This window comes from Odocoileus virginianus, chromosome 6, assembly GCF_023699985.2.
Source record: "Odocoileus virginianus isolate 20LAN1187 ecotype Illinois chromosome 6, Ovbor_1.2, whole genome shotgun sequence".
In the NCBI taxonomy this organism is placed as follows: domain Eukaryota; kingdom Metazoa; phylum Chordata; class Mammalia; order Artiodactyla; family Cervidae; genus Odocoileus; species Odocoileus virginianus.
This window is the reverse complement of record NC_069679.1, coordinates 7,437,844-7,452,859: the sequence shown is the minus strand read 5'-3', so window position 1 is coordinate 7,452,859 and position 15,016 is coordinate 7,437,844. Positions and strand designations below refer to the sequence as shown.

The 15,016-nt window shown below is 55.0% G+C and overlaps 1 protein-coding gene across 3 annotated transcripts in view; it reads right to left on the bottom strand.

The window, feature by feature from the left end:
- Nucleotides 1-15,016, bottom strand: part of SMAD3 (SMAD family member 3) — a 127,343-nt gene that overhangs the window by 12,889 nt on the left and 99,438 nt on the right. For all 3 annotated transcript variants that reach the window (XM_070468696.1, XM_020904648.2, XM_070468697.1), the window contains exons 2-5: nt 13,331-13,524; nt 13,022-13,153; nt 11,738-11,812; nt 8,355-8,405 (exon numbers count right to left, since the gene is read on the bottom strand). In XM_070468696.1, the coding sequence (XP_070324797.1) occupies nt 8,355-8,405; nt 11,738-11,812; nt 13,022-13,153; nt 13,331-13,524 (452 nt within the window). The remainder of the gene's footprint in view (nt 1-8,354; nt 8,406-11,737; nt 11,813-13,021; nt 13,154-13,330; nt 13,525-15,016) is intronic.

Genomic DNA, 15,016 nt, shown 5'->3' with positions numbered 1-15,016 from the left:
GACATGACCCCCTCCCACCCCCTCCGCACCCCAGTCACCCCTTCCACTGTGCACTGCTCCCGGGACCACATCCTGCACTCTGCCTCCTCGCATCCCAGTGTTGGACAATCAGGGAGCTTGCTGCTCTCACTACTCCATCACAGGTCACTCTGGCTCTTATTAATACATACATACATACACACAGACGGTCGTTCAGAGTGCGTCTCTGGGGAGCTGGTGAGAGAGTCTAGGAGCGCTCACTGGACAGAGTCTCAGCCCTGGCCCAAGACCCCTGCTCACTGCCCGCCAGGCAACTTCCCAGAGCGAGAGCCCACGAGAACGTCTGCTCAGCTCCCCAGGCCACTGACAGTGTAAAGCCCAGGAGAGAAAAACCCAGAAGCAGTTCCAGGTGGGGCCAGGTCTCCCTGCCGGGCAACGTGGCCCTCACCTCCTTCCAGGGTCAACGTCCACGATCCCATCCATCTAAAGGTGAAAAGAAGGTCAGCACAGGCAGGAGGAGCTGCAGGCAGGTGAGAAGCCTGCCCTTGCCACACCCAGGAAAAGAGTCAGCCGGAGGGTCAGGACACCTAGATCAGGTTTCTCCACCTCAGCACTACTGAAGTTTGGGGCCGGGTAATTCTGTGTTTGGGGAGAGAGGGCTCTATGGGCTCCAGGATGTGTGTGGCATCCTTGGCCTCTAGATGCCAGCGGACCACATCCATCTCGCCCTCCCAGCTCTGACAGTCAGAAGGGCCTTCAGACACGGAGAGAGGTCTTCCAGGGGGCAAAATAGCCCCCAGAAGACAGTCACTTCCCTAAATGTTTGACCAGGTCATGGAGCGCAAGCTTCACGCCAGACACAGACCAGCTGTGTGCTGGTGAGCAAAGCAGTTTAGCTCGGAGTTTCAGTGTCCGCATATCCCCCGGCCACCAGAGTGGAGAATCTCCTTTCTCACCCGGAGCTGTTTTTGGATGGGCAGAGAGAATTCAAGTGGAGAGCAGGGCATGCATCAGACACTCAATAAATGGTGTCAACAGCAATTAGAATAATTTCAGTTATTCAAACTTGAGAACATCCTGTTCTTGGCCTGACCTCCAACCAAAGGGGGCAAAGTGTCCTTGCCCCTCCTTCTCCTGCCAGGGTGGAGCAAGGGAAGAGGAGGGAAGGTAGGCTATCCAGGCTACTTAATGGCGAAGGGGGTGTGATGGGGGCAGGAGCGACCACAGCCCGCGGCCAGTACCCTGGAGGCTGGACTGAGCCATGTCAGCCACATCCGGCTCTGGCATTGCTCGATGTTTGACATTCCAATGAGATAAGTTATATTCTAAACAATGTGCTCACTAAAATGTGAGCTATGTTGCTTTGGAAACCTTAAGAAAAACAACCACCACCACCTAAGAAATCCAAGTGCACTCCAAGCCTTCAAAGTGGCCCGGCAACGTTCAGATCCAGAAGGTACTGGGGAAGCGCTGCGGGCCCCGCTTCCCAGAGGCAGGCTCTGCTGACTTTGCTGCGCAACCTCAGGGACATGACGTCCCTCTCTGGCCTCAGTGGCCCGGTCTGAACAGTGACTGCAGTGTGCTGGAAGCCACTGAAAGCAGACTGGGAAGGTCACGGGTCACACTGAAGAGGCAGCCGTGAGTGATCTGGGCTGGCCTTGGCTTCCTTAGCCAAGTACAGAACCGAGTCCTTGTCCTGGAATGATAAAGCCAAGTCCAACACCCCCTGGGCTTAGCCCAGGCAGAAGGCAGTAAGCCAGGCTCCCAGGAACACTGACCCAGCCCACTTGTCAAAAGAAGGGAAGTCAGCAGGCCACCTGCTGGGTAACATGGGGCCAGAACACCCTTCTGGTGATGTGTAGGCTTTGAGGTGTCTCAGAATCAGAGAGAGACTTGGGGTCCTCGCCCAGAGGCTCTCCCAAGCAGATCTGAGCCCTTATCTAAACATCCCTGCAACTCGCAGACGCGCACTAAACAGTGTTGTGGAAAACACAGGATGCAGGAGCCTGACACATAATTAAGCAGATGGTAGTTTGGGGAGTGGAGCTGTCAGGCCAAGGCCAAGTCTGAAGGCTGCCATTTCAGAGAGTGCTGTCTGGACAAGCTGACCCACGTTCAGCAGCAGCACCCCAGCCATGCACTTACTGTGGTCTGCAAACAGCTGCCAGTCAGCCTGGCCTTTCACCTCTCCCCTCCCATCATCCCCCAGGGCTTCCTGCAGGCACTTACGCCAGAGGAGCAGCATACCCGCGTACGCGCCCCACCTGGGGGGGGCGGGGTTCTGCCTTGAATGGTGCTTTATTTTTAAACTGCATGTCTGCCCTCATTTCTTTTCCTACTAAAGGACTTATCCACACCATGGTTCAGAACAAGACCAAGTCAGGACCCTGGTAAAGAGAAGACTATAAACAGGCTAACCATTAAATTAGATGGCTAGTAAAAGAGCACTCAGCTTGGCTCTGAGCTTCCTAGCAGACAAGGCAAAAAGGGAGCATGATATGCGACCTGGCTCTGGTTGGCAAAAATAAAATTCTTACCAGTTCTGTAGGGAAAATAAAGCTTGTCCTGGGCACTAAATCTTAAAAGAACTCTTCAGTGGGGCCACTTCTCACCCACAACAGTCAACACAGTCATTCAACCCACCCTGGATTCAAGAGTGTCCCAATAAAGGCAAAAGCAATTTTACATAAGGCTGCTTCTGGGGGAAAAAACTCTGAACATATGCGGCTCACAGGCTCCTCTGGGAGGACAGGGTAGGGTGACCTGCCCCAAGGAAAGTGGTTTCGCTTCCCCAGGCCAAGGACTCCACACACCTGGTGTGGCAGCTGATGGCGCGTGCCCAAGGCCTTCCCTCCACACGGCTCTGCTCCCAGTCAGACTGCTGAGTTTGTGCTAATCCCTCTTCCTGTGGCAGAGGTGTTGCAGACGCAGGAACCTCCTGCTCCAGCCGCTCTCGCCCCCCAGCCCCCGCCGCTGCGGTGAGGGCCAGATTCCTCGAGGGGCAGGGGGCACTTAATTCTCCACTGGCCCCCTGCCAGCCTAACGCACTGGCTGGCTCTGGTTCTGAGCCCAAGTCCAAGCTGGCATGGGCTTTCTGTTTTGTTTAAGGGAAAGAAAACAGAATAAAACCCAGAAGGCAACACTTGGATTAAGGGATGCCTATTAAAAACATGTGCAAGAGATCCAAATCCGGGAAAGGAAAGGGGGGAGGCCCGAGTGGGGCAATTAGCTTTCTGCTATACGTCAAGAGCAGGGAGGGGGGTGAGGAGCGGGCGTGCCGATGCAGCGGAGCTGAAGGTCAGAGCACCAGCACCCGCCTCTGTCTGGGCCCTGTGGAAAAAGACCCCACACCCTAGGCCCCATCTGCCTTCCCACTGCCTGCACTGCTCGTCCCCCTCGTCTGCTGGGACACGACCCTCAAGGCCCAGCTCAGGTGGCTGTGAAAACATTCTCTCACCCCTGGTGTCTGAGATACCTGCCCACCTAAAGGTCAGGTCCCTGCTGGCCCAGGCCAGTCATCCCAGCAGCCGGGCAGCAATTCCAACTGGTCTCGTGAAGGATTAGGCCACAAGCCCACTTTTACACAGAAAGGACCCCTGCTCTGTCAACCGAGGACCAGTCTACCGAGACCAAGAACAACGGAGAAGTCTCAGCTGGACGGCCGCCCGGGAGTCTGACGGTCCAGCCAGCGGTTGACTTCCTGCCATGAGGACGTCCGCCTGTGGTGCCCCGAGCTTGTGGAAGACGAGAGCTCAATGAGGCCTTGGAAAAGACACCTGGGATTGGGTTTGGGCTGTAAGGGGCTCCCCCTGCCCTCTCTTGAGGGGCCAGGGGTCTTCTTGCTACCTTGGCCACCAGCAGGAGAAGAAGGCAGCTTCAGTCCAGGGCCCTCTGGGAAACCATCACCTTCAACTCCAGCTCAATTCCTGCCCCTGGACACTCCCTGGTACCTCACTTCCCCGAGTCAAAGCCTCTCCAGAGATGTCTCACTCTAAAGCAAAGAACAGCTTACTCACAGGCAGGATCTGGCTCGTTATCTCTCTCCACCTCCTCCCCTCCTCCCCCTGCATTTGCTCCAATCCTTGACCTAAATACTTGGAAATTCCAGGTGATTCATCCAGCACAATGTGTAATAACAGGAACCTCACCTGCTCACATCCCTTCCCTGCACAACAAAGCCCTGGGATCTCCCCAGAGCCTGCGGCTGGCCAGAGACTGAGCTGGCTCTCAGTCACTCCTGGGGCTCCCCCATGAGGCACCCCAAGTGGCTCAGAGGCTCAATCTTTTGCCTGGAGCAGGAAAGAAATGAAGAAGTAGCCAGATGTCCTATGCGTGCTTTCTTTTTGTATAATAACTTCTTTACAAGAAATAAGAGGTGTCCTGAGATGCCCAGATGTCTCCGGGAGAACTCTCCATGTGCCCGTCAGCATCCTACGGTTTGGGACATTCGGCCGTGAAAGAGGAATGCAGAGGTGGTAGCTGTGTGCCGCCCCCCCCACCCCCCGCCTTTTATCTGTCCTGCAGCCCACTGCCGAGGACTGCAGCCCCCTCCCCACACCTGCTCTCCAAATGATGCCCCTGACCCCCGAGGAGCTCTCTCCTTACCCCTCACTTGGCATCACCACAGAACCTGCCCACCCCCTGCCCTCAGCACCTCTCTCCCCTCTGACTGTTGGGCCCCATCCTCCGCCTGACCCCCAGGCCTCTTCCCGAGGCACATCTCATGAGTCCACCCTTGGGTCTCCCTCTCCATGGCATCCATCCACCTCCAGGACTTCAGCCGAAACTTTGGCAGTGTTTCCCAAGTGAGGTCTATAGAATGGTCCACGGGATCCTAAGAGAGAAGTGTTCCAACAGTGGTCGGATCCCTGGGAGAAACGCTGGACCAGCCAGGCCTCCTTTCTGCAGGACTCTCAGAGGCTTTACGCTGCGAGTGCCCTGGGGGCCCCAGGAGTGGGCATGAGCCAGGTTTTCCAAACTCATCTAAAGATAAAATCACATGTCTGACCCACTACGGGCAAGGCTATCACACATGCTAATGGCTCCGAAGCTGCACCTCCAGCCACGGCCTCCCTCCTGACCGTCCCACTGCTTCCTGGACTCAGGTGAGCAGAGGCACCTCCCTGTCACCCTCCTCGCCAAACCCCTGCCCCATCTCCTGGGGTCCGGCCTCAGTGACATGGAAGCCTCCCAGTCTTCCCAGTTAGAGCTGGTCAATAAATGCTGCTGACTCTGGCCCATGGTGCTCTCAGATGCCTTCTCCTGTTCCGCTTCCCTTTCTCTAAGGCCTTCATCTCAGCCTCCTTCAGTGCTACAGCTTCCTAAGTGGGTTTTTTTGGGAGGGGTGGGGTAGGGGTGGTAGCCCCAGCAATGTCTCCTAAAATTTAAATTCCACATAGTGGCCAGATTAATCTTATGAAGCCACCATCAGATAAGCGCCCCAAACTCAAAACCTGCCATCTTGCCTTATCCTATAGGCAAGGCGGGGCTATGTAAGTGTGGCCTTCCACGCTCTTTTCTCAGCCCTGCCAGCCCCCTCAGCCTCATCTCCACTGTGCCTCCCACAAGCCAACCCACCACACTGCCAGCCATCCCCAGAGCTCAGCCCGCCCGTTCACACCAGTGCTTCCATCGGCAGTGCCCTTCCCTCCTTCTCTGCCTCCTCGCAGCATCCTACCTGTCCTTCAAGGTCCAGCGCACATAGGTCACAACTCTGAGGTCTCCCCGCCCCGCCTGGCACATACACTTCCCCTGTCCTGTGTGCGCCTGCTCCTTTGGCCCTGGGCGCAGTACATCATCGGTGACAGACACCTCCAGCCACTCCACCAGACAGTGAACGTTTAAGGATCTTCAGCTCTGGACCCCCAGCATCGGTACATAGTAGGAACTCAGCGAATGAATGAGTAAATACGGAGAAGATACGGACCACCCTGCATGATGTCCCCACTGGAATGCCACCATTCCCTCCTTTAAGCCCTCAGGGTATTTCATCTGCACCTACCTCTTGTTTTATATAAAAAGCTATTTACAGTCCTGCTTATTTATCCCAACGAGGCTGACAACCTTTTGATGTCAGGGTCTGGGGCTCCTCTTTGAATTCCCCTACCTGGGCTGGCATACAGAGATGGAGCAAGAAGTGCCGGCAAACGGCCGAGTGAGGAAGAGACAGGCAAGCAGGCAGGGGTCCCCACCAGGGACGACATGGGACACCAGGACCCTCAATCTGACACTTGTTCCCTCCCTGGGCCGAGTTCTGCTGAGAAACGGGAGAGCTGGTCCAAGTGGCCGAGCAAGGCAGGGTGCTGCTGCATGTGGGGACACAAGCTCTGGGCCCCCAAGGCCGGAGGTCCCCATTTCCTAGCTGTGTGAAGGGACAAGTACGTTAACCAGTCCGTTCCTTGGTCTCCTACTCCACAAGATGAAAAATTATAGCGCTACCACCTCATTTAGTTGTCACGAAGATTCAGCTGACACGCATGAAGCGCTCTGAACAACCCTCAGTAAACGGGGAGTTCTCAAGAAATGCCAGCCATCATCATCACCATCCTCTCATCTCCACCCAGCCCTGATACCAAGGCGATGAGGCAGTAGGGGTCCTACCAGTGGTTTTGAGTGGGTGAAGGCTGGGGTTCGAGGGCTCGCCAAGCAGAAAGGAAGCCGGGCCTGTCAGCGCCAGAGTCTCACCATGAGTCCTTCATGGCCCGTCAGCTGACTCGTGCCCCCATCCACATCTTCCCAGCAGAGTGGCTCCCCCCTCTCTGTCTGCCAGGCTTGGAGGCTGTTCCTTCATTTGGAAGAAATGGCCTTATAATTCCTGACCCTCAGACAAGAGGCTGAGGGACACGGCAGCAGGCCGGGAGGATCGTGCCAGTCGGGCTCTCTGCCTGGGGCCAAGTTCAAGGACACGCTGTCATCCTGGTCTACGCAATCTCGAGGGGAATGCAGAGTGAGCACCCACCCAGGACAACTTTCAGTCCGAACCACCAAGTCAGGCAGTGGGGTTGCCAGGTCAAGCACCAGCTCTGATGTCTGTAGACTGAAAGGGCTGCCGTGGTGGGGTCAGAGGGGTTAACCTCCAAAGTGGAAAGCCCAGAGTGAAGTTCACAGCCATGGCCTTCAAGTTAACATAAGCTTCCAGCCTTCAGAGTTTATGTTTAATAACTCCATCAGTCCTTTCACATTGGGAACATACACCATGGTATTATTTTACGAAGACACTAAAACAGATCCCCCAAAGTCATATTTCACACTGCCCACTCGTCAGCCTGTATTAAAGGGTTTTCAAGCAGCTCCCACACATTCCAAATGATGACTCTTCATCTGATGCTATCAGTCAAGGACTGGGAATAACTGGGAACAAAAGCCAGGCCAATCCACTCTGATTCACCAAGTATGGATATTAACTCCTCTGTTCCCTAAGCCACAAGTCAAGTCCCAGCAGTACAGGCCAGAACAAAATCAAACTCACATTCTTCTAAAGCTGCCAGACCAACTCAGGAAAAAATTCCCCTAAATGAGACTGAACAAATATTTCATTTGTTTTGAGCCCTCTGGCAGGCCCCACACTGAAGCCAAAAGACGCTCCTGGATTAGAAAAGCAAATCTCACAAAAATGACCCAGAAATCAAACATCTGAGAGAAAGTTGTGGAAATGATGGCCCAGCTGCTCTAAAACATCATGAGATAATGCAAGATGATCAATGAGACATCTAAGCATGGAAATGTGTTTACAAAATAACAGAAGATAGAAGGAAAAACTGAATATGAAATATTATCTCAAAGGCAAAGCACAACTATATGTGCCTGATCCAAAAACATCAGAGGACCAAGATAAAACAAACACGTTTGTGTGAGAGTAGAGGGATTATGGGTAACTTTGCATTAAAAAAAAATTCCTTATATGGTACTCTTTTAAATAAAAATGACATCACTGTCAGATGAGGTGCTCAGATGAAATCCAAGTAAGTGTATCTGAAACAAGTCCCCGAAAGCTGGGGGCTGTAGTCTGCACCACTGCCCGTGGCTTTGCATCAAACCACACACGGATGCTCGCCGACCACAGACCCTCATGTTTCTACAGCACAAGATTCGGGGGATTTTCATTCACTCGTGTCTAACCGCCTCCCAGGGGAAATACAAGCCTGGCCCACGGCTGCTTTTCCTGCCACCGCTGTTCTCAGGTTTCCCATCCTGTGGGTGACCCCAGAAGCTATGTAAGCAGAAACCTAATGGGTTGTGCTGGGCGGATGCTGGGGGCCAGGGGCGGGGGGGGGAGGGGCATCACCTTCAGGGCCTCCTCCCCACACCAGCCACCAGCCACCAGCCAGGGCTATAGCTGAAGGGGGTTTGAATTGTACAGACAAGGAGCTACTTACCCAAGTTATTGTGTGCTGGGGACATCGGATTCGGGGAGAGGTTTGGAGAACCTGCAAGGTGAGACACTGCTGTGAGACTTCAGAAAAGACTGTGGGCCTGGGAGCCAGATGACAGAAGGTGTACATCACAGTGGTGTGGGAAGAAAGCCCTGGGCTGGGCCTCCATGGCCCAGGAGAAGCCAAACCTCATATATCCTTGCCTGTGCACTCGCTTCCCCAGGTGCCAGCTTCTTTATCTGTGCGACCAATAGATGAGCGGATGACCTCGGAGTCTCTTCCACAACTCGAGGGTTTTGATGCGTCTACCAAGCCTGCAGCAGGGGGCTGCTGCGGTCCCAGCCTGGGCACACAGACCCCACACTGACATGCCCTGTTAACTGGGGGAGACCCTCTCCCCAGGTGCTCCAGGCCCCCAGCAGCGAAAGTGGAGCTTGCAGCCACCCAGACCCCTCTCTGCTCTCAGAGCTCAGGGGCTGCAAATACCAATGCAGGCATTCCCAGGTTTCAGGAAACTCACCAAGCTGCTTCAGACACCCCACAACTCAGCAACCAGACTGACATTTTATGCAAAACATGATGCTACACATGAGGAAAAGTCCTAACTACCCAATTCGTCCTATTCTATTATCTTTACTCATTACTCCCAGTGGGTAAGTGGGTGGGGACCCACACAGCATCAGCCTTCAGAAAACCAAGATATTGCTTTTCCAAAAAGCAACACTGGGCTGGTCGCTCCATCGTCCCTGCACCCATGAGGCTCCAGCTCCAGAGAGTTGTTTGTTTACTGACTGACAGCCCTTTGCGCCTGGCTCCACTCCCTGAAATCTCCAGTCCTCACCACTGGGCCTTCAGCTTAGGCTGCCTGGAGCTGTGAGCAGGGGTCTGCTCCTGCTCCTAAACTCAGCTGTGACCTCCTTGAGGGCCAAGGGGAAACCATGGGTTCTGTCTCGCCTCTAGCACCCAATCTTCTGGGGGATGTGGAAAAGTCAGAAAAAGCAGAGTTTTCAAATCTTCCATGGTATCTGGACATGGCACCATGTAGCCATGGGACTTTGGCAAAGTGGTTCAAACACTTTGAGCCTTGATTTTTTTCCCCCGCAGGTATAAAATGGGAATGATACCATCTACTGTGTGATGTGTAGAAATGAAGTGGAATGGTGCACAAAACTATGCCTACACCAGGGCTTGTACACAGGAGGTGTTAGTAAGTGTTGGTCTCCTGTTTCAGGCTGGTCCGAATCATGGAGACCCAGGAAGTGGGACCTTCTCTCTGGTCTGAACAGACATGTGCACATATCTGGGGAGACACAGGGCTGGACAGGGAGAGCCTCAGGTCCCAGCGGAGATGCTGCTCCCATCTGCTGGCAGAGAAGTCAAACCTTGAGCAACTGGACTGGTCTGAATGAAGAGCAGAGAATAAACAGGAGACCCACCCACCCACAAAGCCCAGGGCCCGTATTCAATAAACATTCATGTCCACAACAGGGTCCTACAGGTACACTATTGGGAGGAGATGAGGAAGGGAGGACAGAGATGGGACAGAGAAAGGAAGGGGGAAACATAAGAGTTGAGAGGGTGAAAAGATGACTGCTTGTCCCATATAAGACCTTCTTCTCCTTTGGTCTGTTTTCACAGGCAGACTGTGTTACTGTGCTTCGCAGATGCAACTTTTTTTTTTTTTTTACTAACTGAAAGTTTGTGGCAACACTGCATCCAGCCAACATACTGGCACCGTTTTTCCAACAGCATTCATTGACTTCATGTCTTTTGTCTCCTTCTGAAAATTCTCACAATATTTCTAATTTTTTAATGACTGTTATATTTTTGATGGTAATATGTGATCTTTGACAGTTACTATTGCAAAAAAGATTTTGACTCGAAGGTTCAAGTGATGGTTAACATTGTTGAGCTATTAAGTATTTTTAATTAAGGCGTGTACACTACTTTTTCGGACATAAGGCAAGTACAGACTTAACAGACCAAGATAGTATAAACATAACTTCTACAGGTACTGGGGAACAAAAAATTTGTGTGACTTGCTTTACTGTGGTTATCTGGAAATGAAACCACAGTATCTCAAAGGTTTGCCTGTAATCCTTCCACAAACCTGAAGAGCAGCAAGGAGGGAAGGGGGAAGGAGAGGGAGAAGAAATATAGCATCTGCAGAGATATTGCTCAGGTGGCTGACTTCCCATACCAGCACTTAAAGCTGTGAGTTTACGGCAGGCACCCGGAATCAAATACAGGTCTCCAGTGCATTCTGGCTGGGTTCACATCGTCATCCACTCATCAGTGGTGTGTGGAGGCATGTGACACGATGTCCAGGCCATGTATCAAATGACCACATTTACAATAAACATGCATGTCCCCTGCATCCTTCTTCCGGGAACTGCACTCTCTTCTGGGCTATGTGCAGGGCAGGTGGCCCCGCCACATCGGACGGCTCTGCATACACAAGGCATGCCTGCTGTCATCGGAAGGGAACATCTGCTTGGCTCTCTCCTCCTCACCCAACCACATGCAACGCCATGCACGTGCGATGTGGCAGCTGGGGTTCAATTCAAGAAGCTGCTGGTCTGGGGCCAATTTGGTCCCAGAACAAATGAGGCAGGAACATCTGGAGATGTGGCTGGAGATGACTGGGCTGAGCCCCTCATGGCAAGAACACAAAGATTGCATTTGGGCATCACACAAAAATAGATGCTTCGGGGCCTTGCAAAGATCTCGCCTCTGTTCCAGCGCTCCTGAGCTGTTTCAGGTGATGAAGGCCACCCTCCATCACACTGCCAGCAGCATTTCATCTGCTTTCAGCCTGCAGGGGCTCCGCATCAGCCTCTGGCTACACCTGAAGCTTTGAATGACTGGCCCTCCTGTCTCTGGAGGAGGATGCTCCAGCCACACGGAGCTCTCTCTCACCCCAGAACTCACCAGCTCTCCTCCCCACGGCCCCTCATGACTCTGCCTGGCACACTGCTCTGCCTGTCCTGGCAGCCTGGCCAAACCCTATTACCTCCAAGACTCAGTGCAGGAAAAACCTACACCGCAAGTTACCGCTCAGTCCCCTAGTCCTTCGTCCCCAGGCTGGGTGGCGTGGCCCTACTCTGTGCCACCAGCATCTTCCATCAGGACATACAGGAGATGGCACGGGGACTGCGGGCTGGCTTGTTGGTCTCCCCCACACCACGAGCCACTCGGGCTCCTGCTCTAGCCCAGATCTGGGCCCATGGGGATTGCTCAGTAAATACTGGATGGAGGGACAGAGAGAAGGATGGAGAGAGAAAGGGGGGAGAGGGGAATACAGAGAGAGAGATGGAGGAGCGGAGGGAAGGATGGGGAAGGGCAGGCACTCAGGACAAGGAGCACAGACTCCACAAGGCTCTGACCTGCATCCATGCTGTGGTTCATCTGGTGGTCACTGGTCTCTCCATCTTCACTCAGGTAGCCTGGGGGTGGGGTTTCTGGGAATTGAAAGGAAGGTGGTGCATTACATGGCCTCTCTGGTTTGGCTCTTGAGGCCCCCTTTGCAAACTGACAGATTCATGCCACTACACCAGGGGCGGGAGCTGAGGAACTCTGGGCCTCGGAGGCCTGGCTCTCCCTGCCTTTGTGCACTCACCCTTGCTTGTTCCCACCTGAATCACTCTGAATTCAGTTCACACCGTCTGACTCCCAGTCTGAAGTGCCTATTCCTACAGCCTCTGTGGGGCTAAACTTCTCCCCATCCCTCAAGATCAGGTTTAAACCCACTCCCCCCACCCCCACCCAGCCGTGGACTCACCTATCTCTGCCTCAAATCACCCTCTGGCTCTACCAGCCACCCCAGTACCATGATCTGCCGGCTCTTGAGGGGATGTCTCAAGTGGGATGCAGGCTGCATGAGAGCAGACCACCATGCATTTCTCTCTGAGCCCCAGGCCCCGACTGATTCTCTGCTTGGCTGAACAGAGTGGGCAACCCACCCTCGAGGGACCAGAGCCACACGGGACGGATGAAAGGCCGGGTCCGTAAAGCAGGTCCTTCCTTAAGCTCTGACCCACGCACACAGGCCTGCGGTCAACCTCAGCACGGTGCGCTCACTCGGGGCCAAAGGCTAGTCCAAACTAGACGGCTCCGAAAGGAGCACGGCCCATCTCTGCCCCAGCTACCCTAGTGCGGGGTCTGGCCAAGCACTGCCAAGCAGTTCTCCTGGACGCCTGGAGTTCTGGTGATTCACACATTATTTGCATGTAAATGATGGGCTTCTAAAGACATTTACACTCTAACAGCAGAGCCCACTTCTCCCTTTAGAGTAAAACCTCCCCCCCACGTTGGAACCCTCCTGGGGCTTACTTACAGGCCCCGTTCTCCACACGCCCCGGCTCAGCCCACCGCCTCCGCAGCCCCCCAGACCTTCGGGGATCCTGCCTGAACTCCAGCCCCGGGGCCCAGAGGGTGGTGAGAGAAACACGCCTTGCTATTTCCGCTTCCAAAATAAATGACTGCACCGAGGCCGGGCGGAAGGGTCACGCCGCCGCGCCTCCATGCCAAGAAAAGCATCATTAGTGAGCGCGGAGCCAAGGCCACGGGTCCTCTCCCCACAGGGACGCGGGGCTGAGTCCGGGGCCTCGGGCCAGCGGGTGTGCGGAGATGGGGTGACGGGGCCGGCCTCACGGCTCGAGGGTGCCTACCTGGAATATTGCTCTGGGGCTCGATGCCGGCAGGGAAGTTAGTGTTTTCGGGGATGGAATGGCTGTAGTCGTCCAGCGGGGGGAACTCGGCCGGGATCTCTGTGTGGCGGGGCACCAACACGGGAGGTAGAACTGTGCAGAGGAGAGAGCGGACGGGCTCAGCGTGGACGCCGCGCTGGACTGAAGCCCCGGCGCCCCGAATGCACCAGCGGCCCTCCCCAGGGAGCAGAGGCGAGGGAGGGGGAGGGGGAGAGGCGGCGGCGAAGGATGCCCGGCAGACGCCTGCGGACCCCACAGAGGGGGCCGTACCTGGGGTCTCTACCCTCTGGTAGTGGTAGGGATTCACGCAGACCTCGTCCTTCTTCATGTTGAAGGCGAACTCACACAGCTCCATGGCCCGCAGCTCGTGGTGGCTGTGCAGGTCGGGCCATCGCCACAGGCGGCAGTAGATGACATGGGGGAGCCCCTTCCGGTGGGACACCTGCAGCCGGCCATCCAGGGACCTGCCGGGATGGACAGGGGGAGCAGAAACAGTGAGGGGGATCTGGCCTGCCTCCTCCCCAAGTCCAGCCCGCCGAGCTCCTGGGCGCCTGGCAGAGGCTCAGAAAGCTCCCCCCCCCCCCGCCAACCAGCACTTGTCCGGCTCGCAGGCAGAGGGCCTGCAGATCAGAGGAGCTCTGGGCGTGCGGGAAGGGGTCCAGGAGAAGAACAGAGGCCCAGCCGGCAGGCCGAGGGCTCCTGGGCCGGCAGAGCAGACCCCGGAGCCACCAGGCTGCGGGATGACTAGCCTCCCCAACCTTGAAGGGAACGGCGCTGAACTGCGCTCTGGAGAGGCCAGGCCAGGCGGAGGTGGGCAGAGGGGCCGGGGCTGAGCTAGAAGGTGGGAGTTCTCCAGGAGCCGGCATGAGGACCACAGTGACGCCGAGGAGGAGGGCGGCAGAAGGGACATCAACTAAAGGTCCTGCATGCCACAACTAAGACTTGGTGCAGCCAAACTACAAAGATGAAGAAGGAAAAAAAAGGAATGCTTTATCTAGTAAGTATTTCATGAGTTCCTACTTTGTGTGGCACAAGGGACACAGTGGTGAGGGAAAGAGATGAAAAGAGGCCACAAAGCAGTCCGTGCTTCCACGGAGCTTCCATGGGCAAGGCCGACATTAATCTACTAATCAGGTCAGCAACAATGACAGGCGAAGGGCAGGGAGCTACGAGCGCATACGACCTGGGGACCATACTTCACTGAAGGGTGAGACAGGGCATCTCTGGTGGGATGGTGGTTGACCAGAAAGTCTAAAAGGCAAGTACGCAGACAAAGGGGGCTGGGAGGAGGACATTGCAGGTAGAGAGAGGAGCGTGTGCTAAGGTTCTGAGAAGGTGGAGAGCACAGTGAAGAGGGAGACCAGGATGGAGGCCAGAGGGACCAGAGAGGAGGGAGTCTGGGGCAGCAGGAAGGCGTGCCTCTGCCGGGTCTCAGACTCCATGATGAGAGGTTCTGCCTTCTTCCTAAGAGCCACAGGAACCCTCTGAGGTGTGTCGGTGGGAAGAGTGTGTGTGCATGTATGTAAGACATTCTGGCTGTGGGGACAAGCAGACTGGGGGCAGGGGAGGTGGAAGAGTCCAGAGTGGGTGAGACGGGGAATTCTCTGGTGGTCCAGTGGTTAGACCCCCCCTGTTTCCACTGCTGAGAGCCCAGGTTCAATCCCTGGTTGGGGAACTAAGATCCCACAAGCCAAGTTGCATGCCGCCCACCACAAAAAAAGAGTGGATGTGATGGATACTCATATATATAGAGAGAGCCACCAAAGGCAGTACTGCCCCTTCCTACAAGAAGGCTCATCTTTGGACCCCACTGGTCAGCGGGCAGGACGTTTCTGATAGCTGGGCAGGGCTGGTGGAGAGGCATTTGAAGCTCTCTGTCCCTGCCCCCATTCGACTGAGGGCACCTGTTTTCCTGAGGAAAAAAAAAAGGAATTTATGGACACTGTGAGGGAGGGG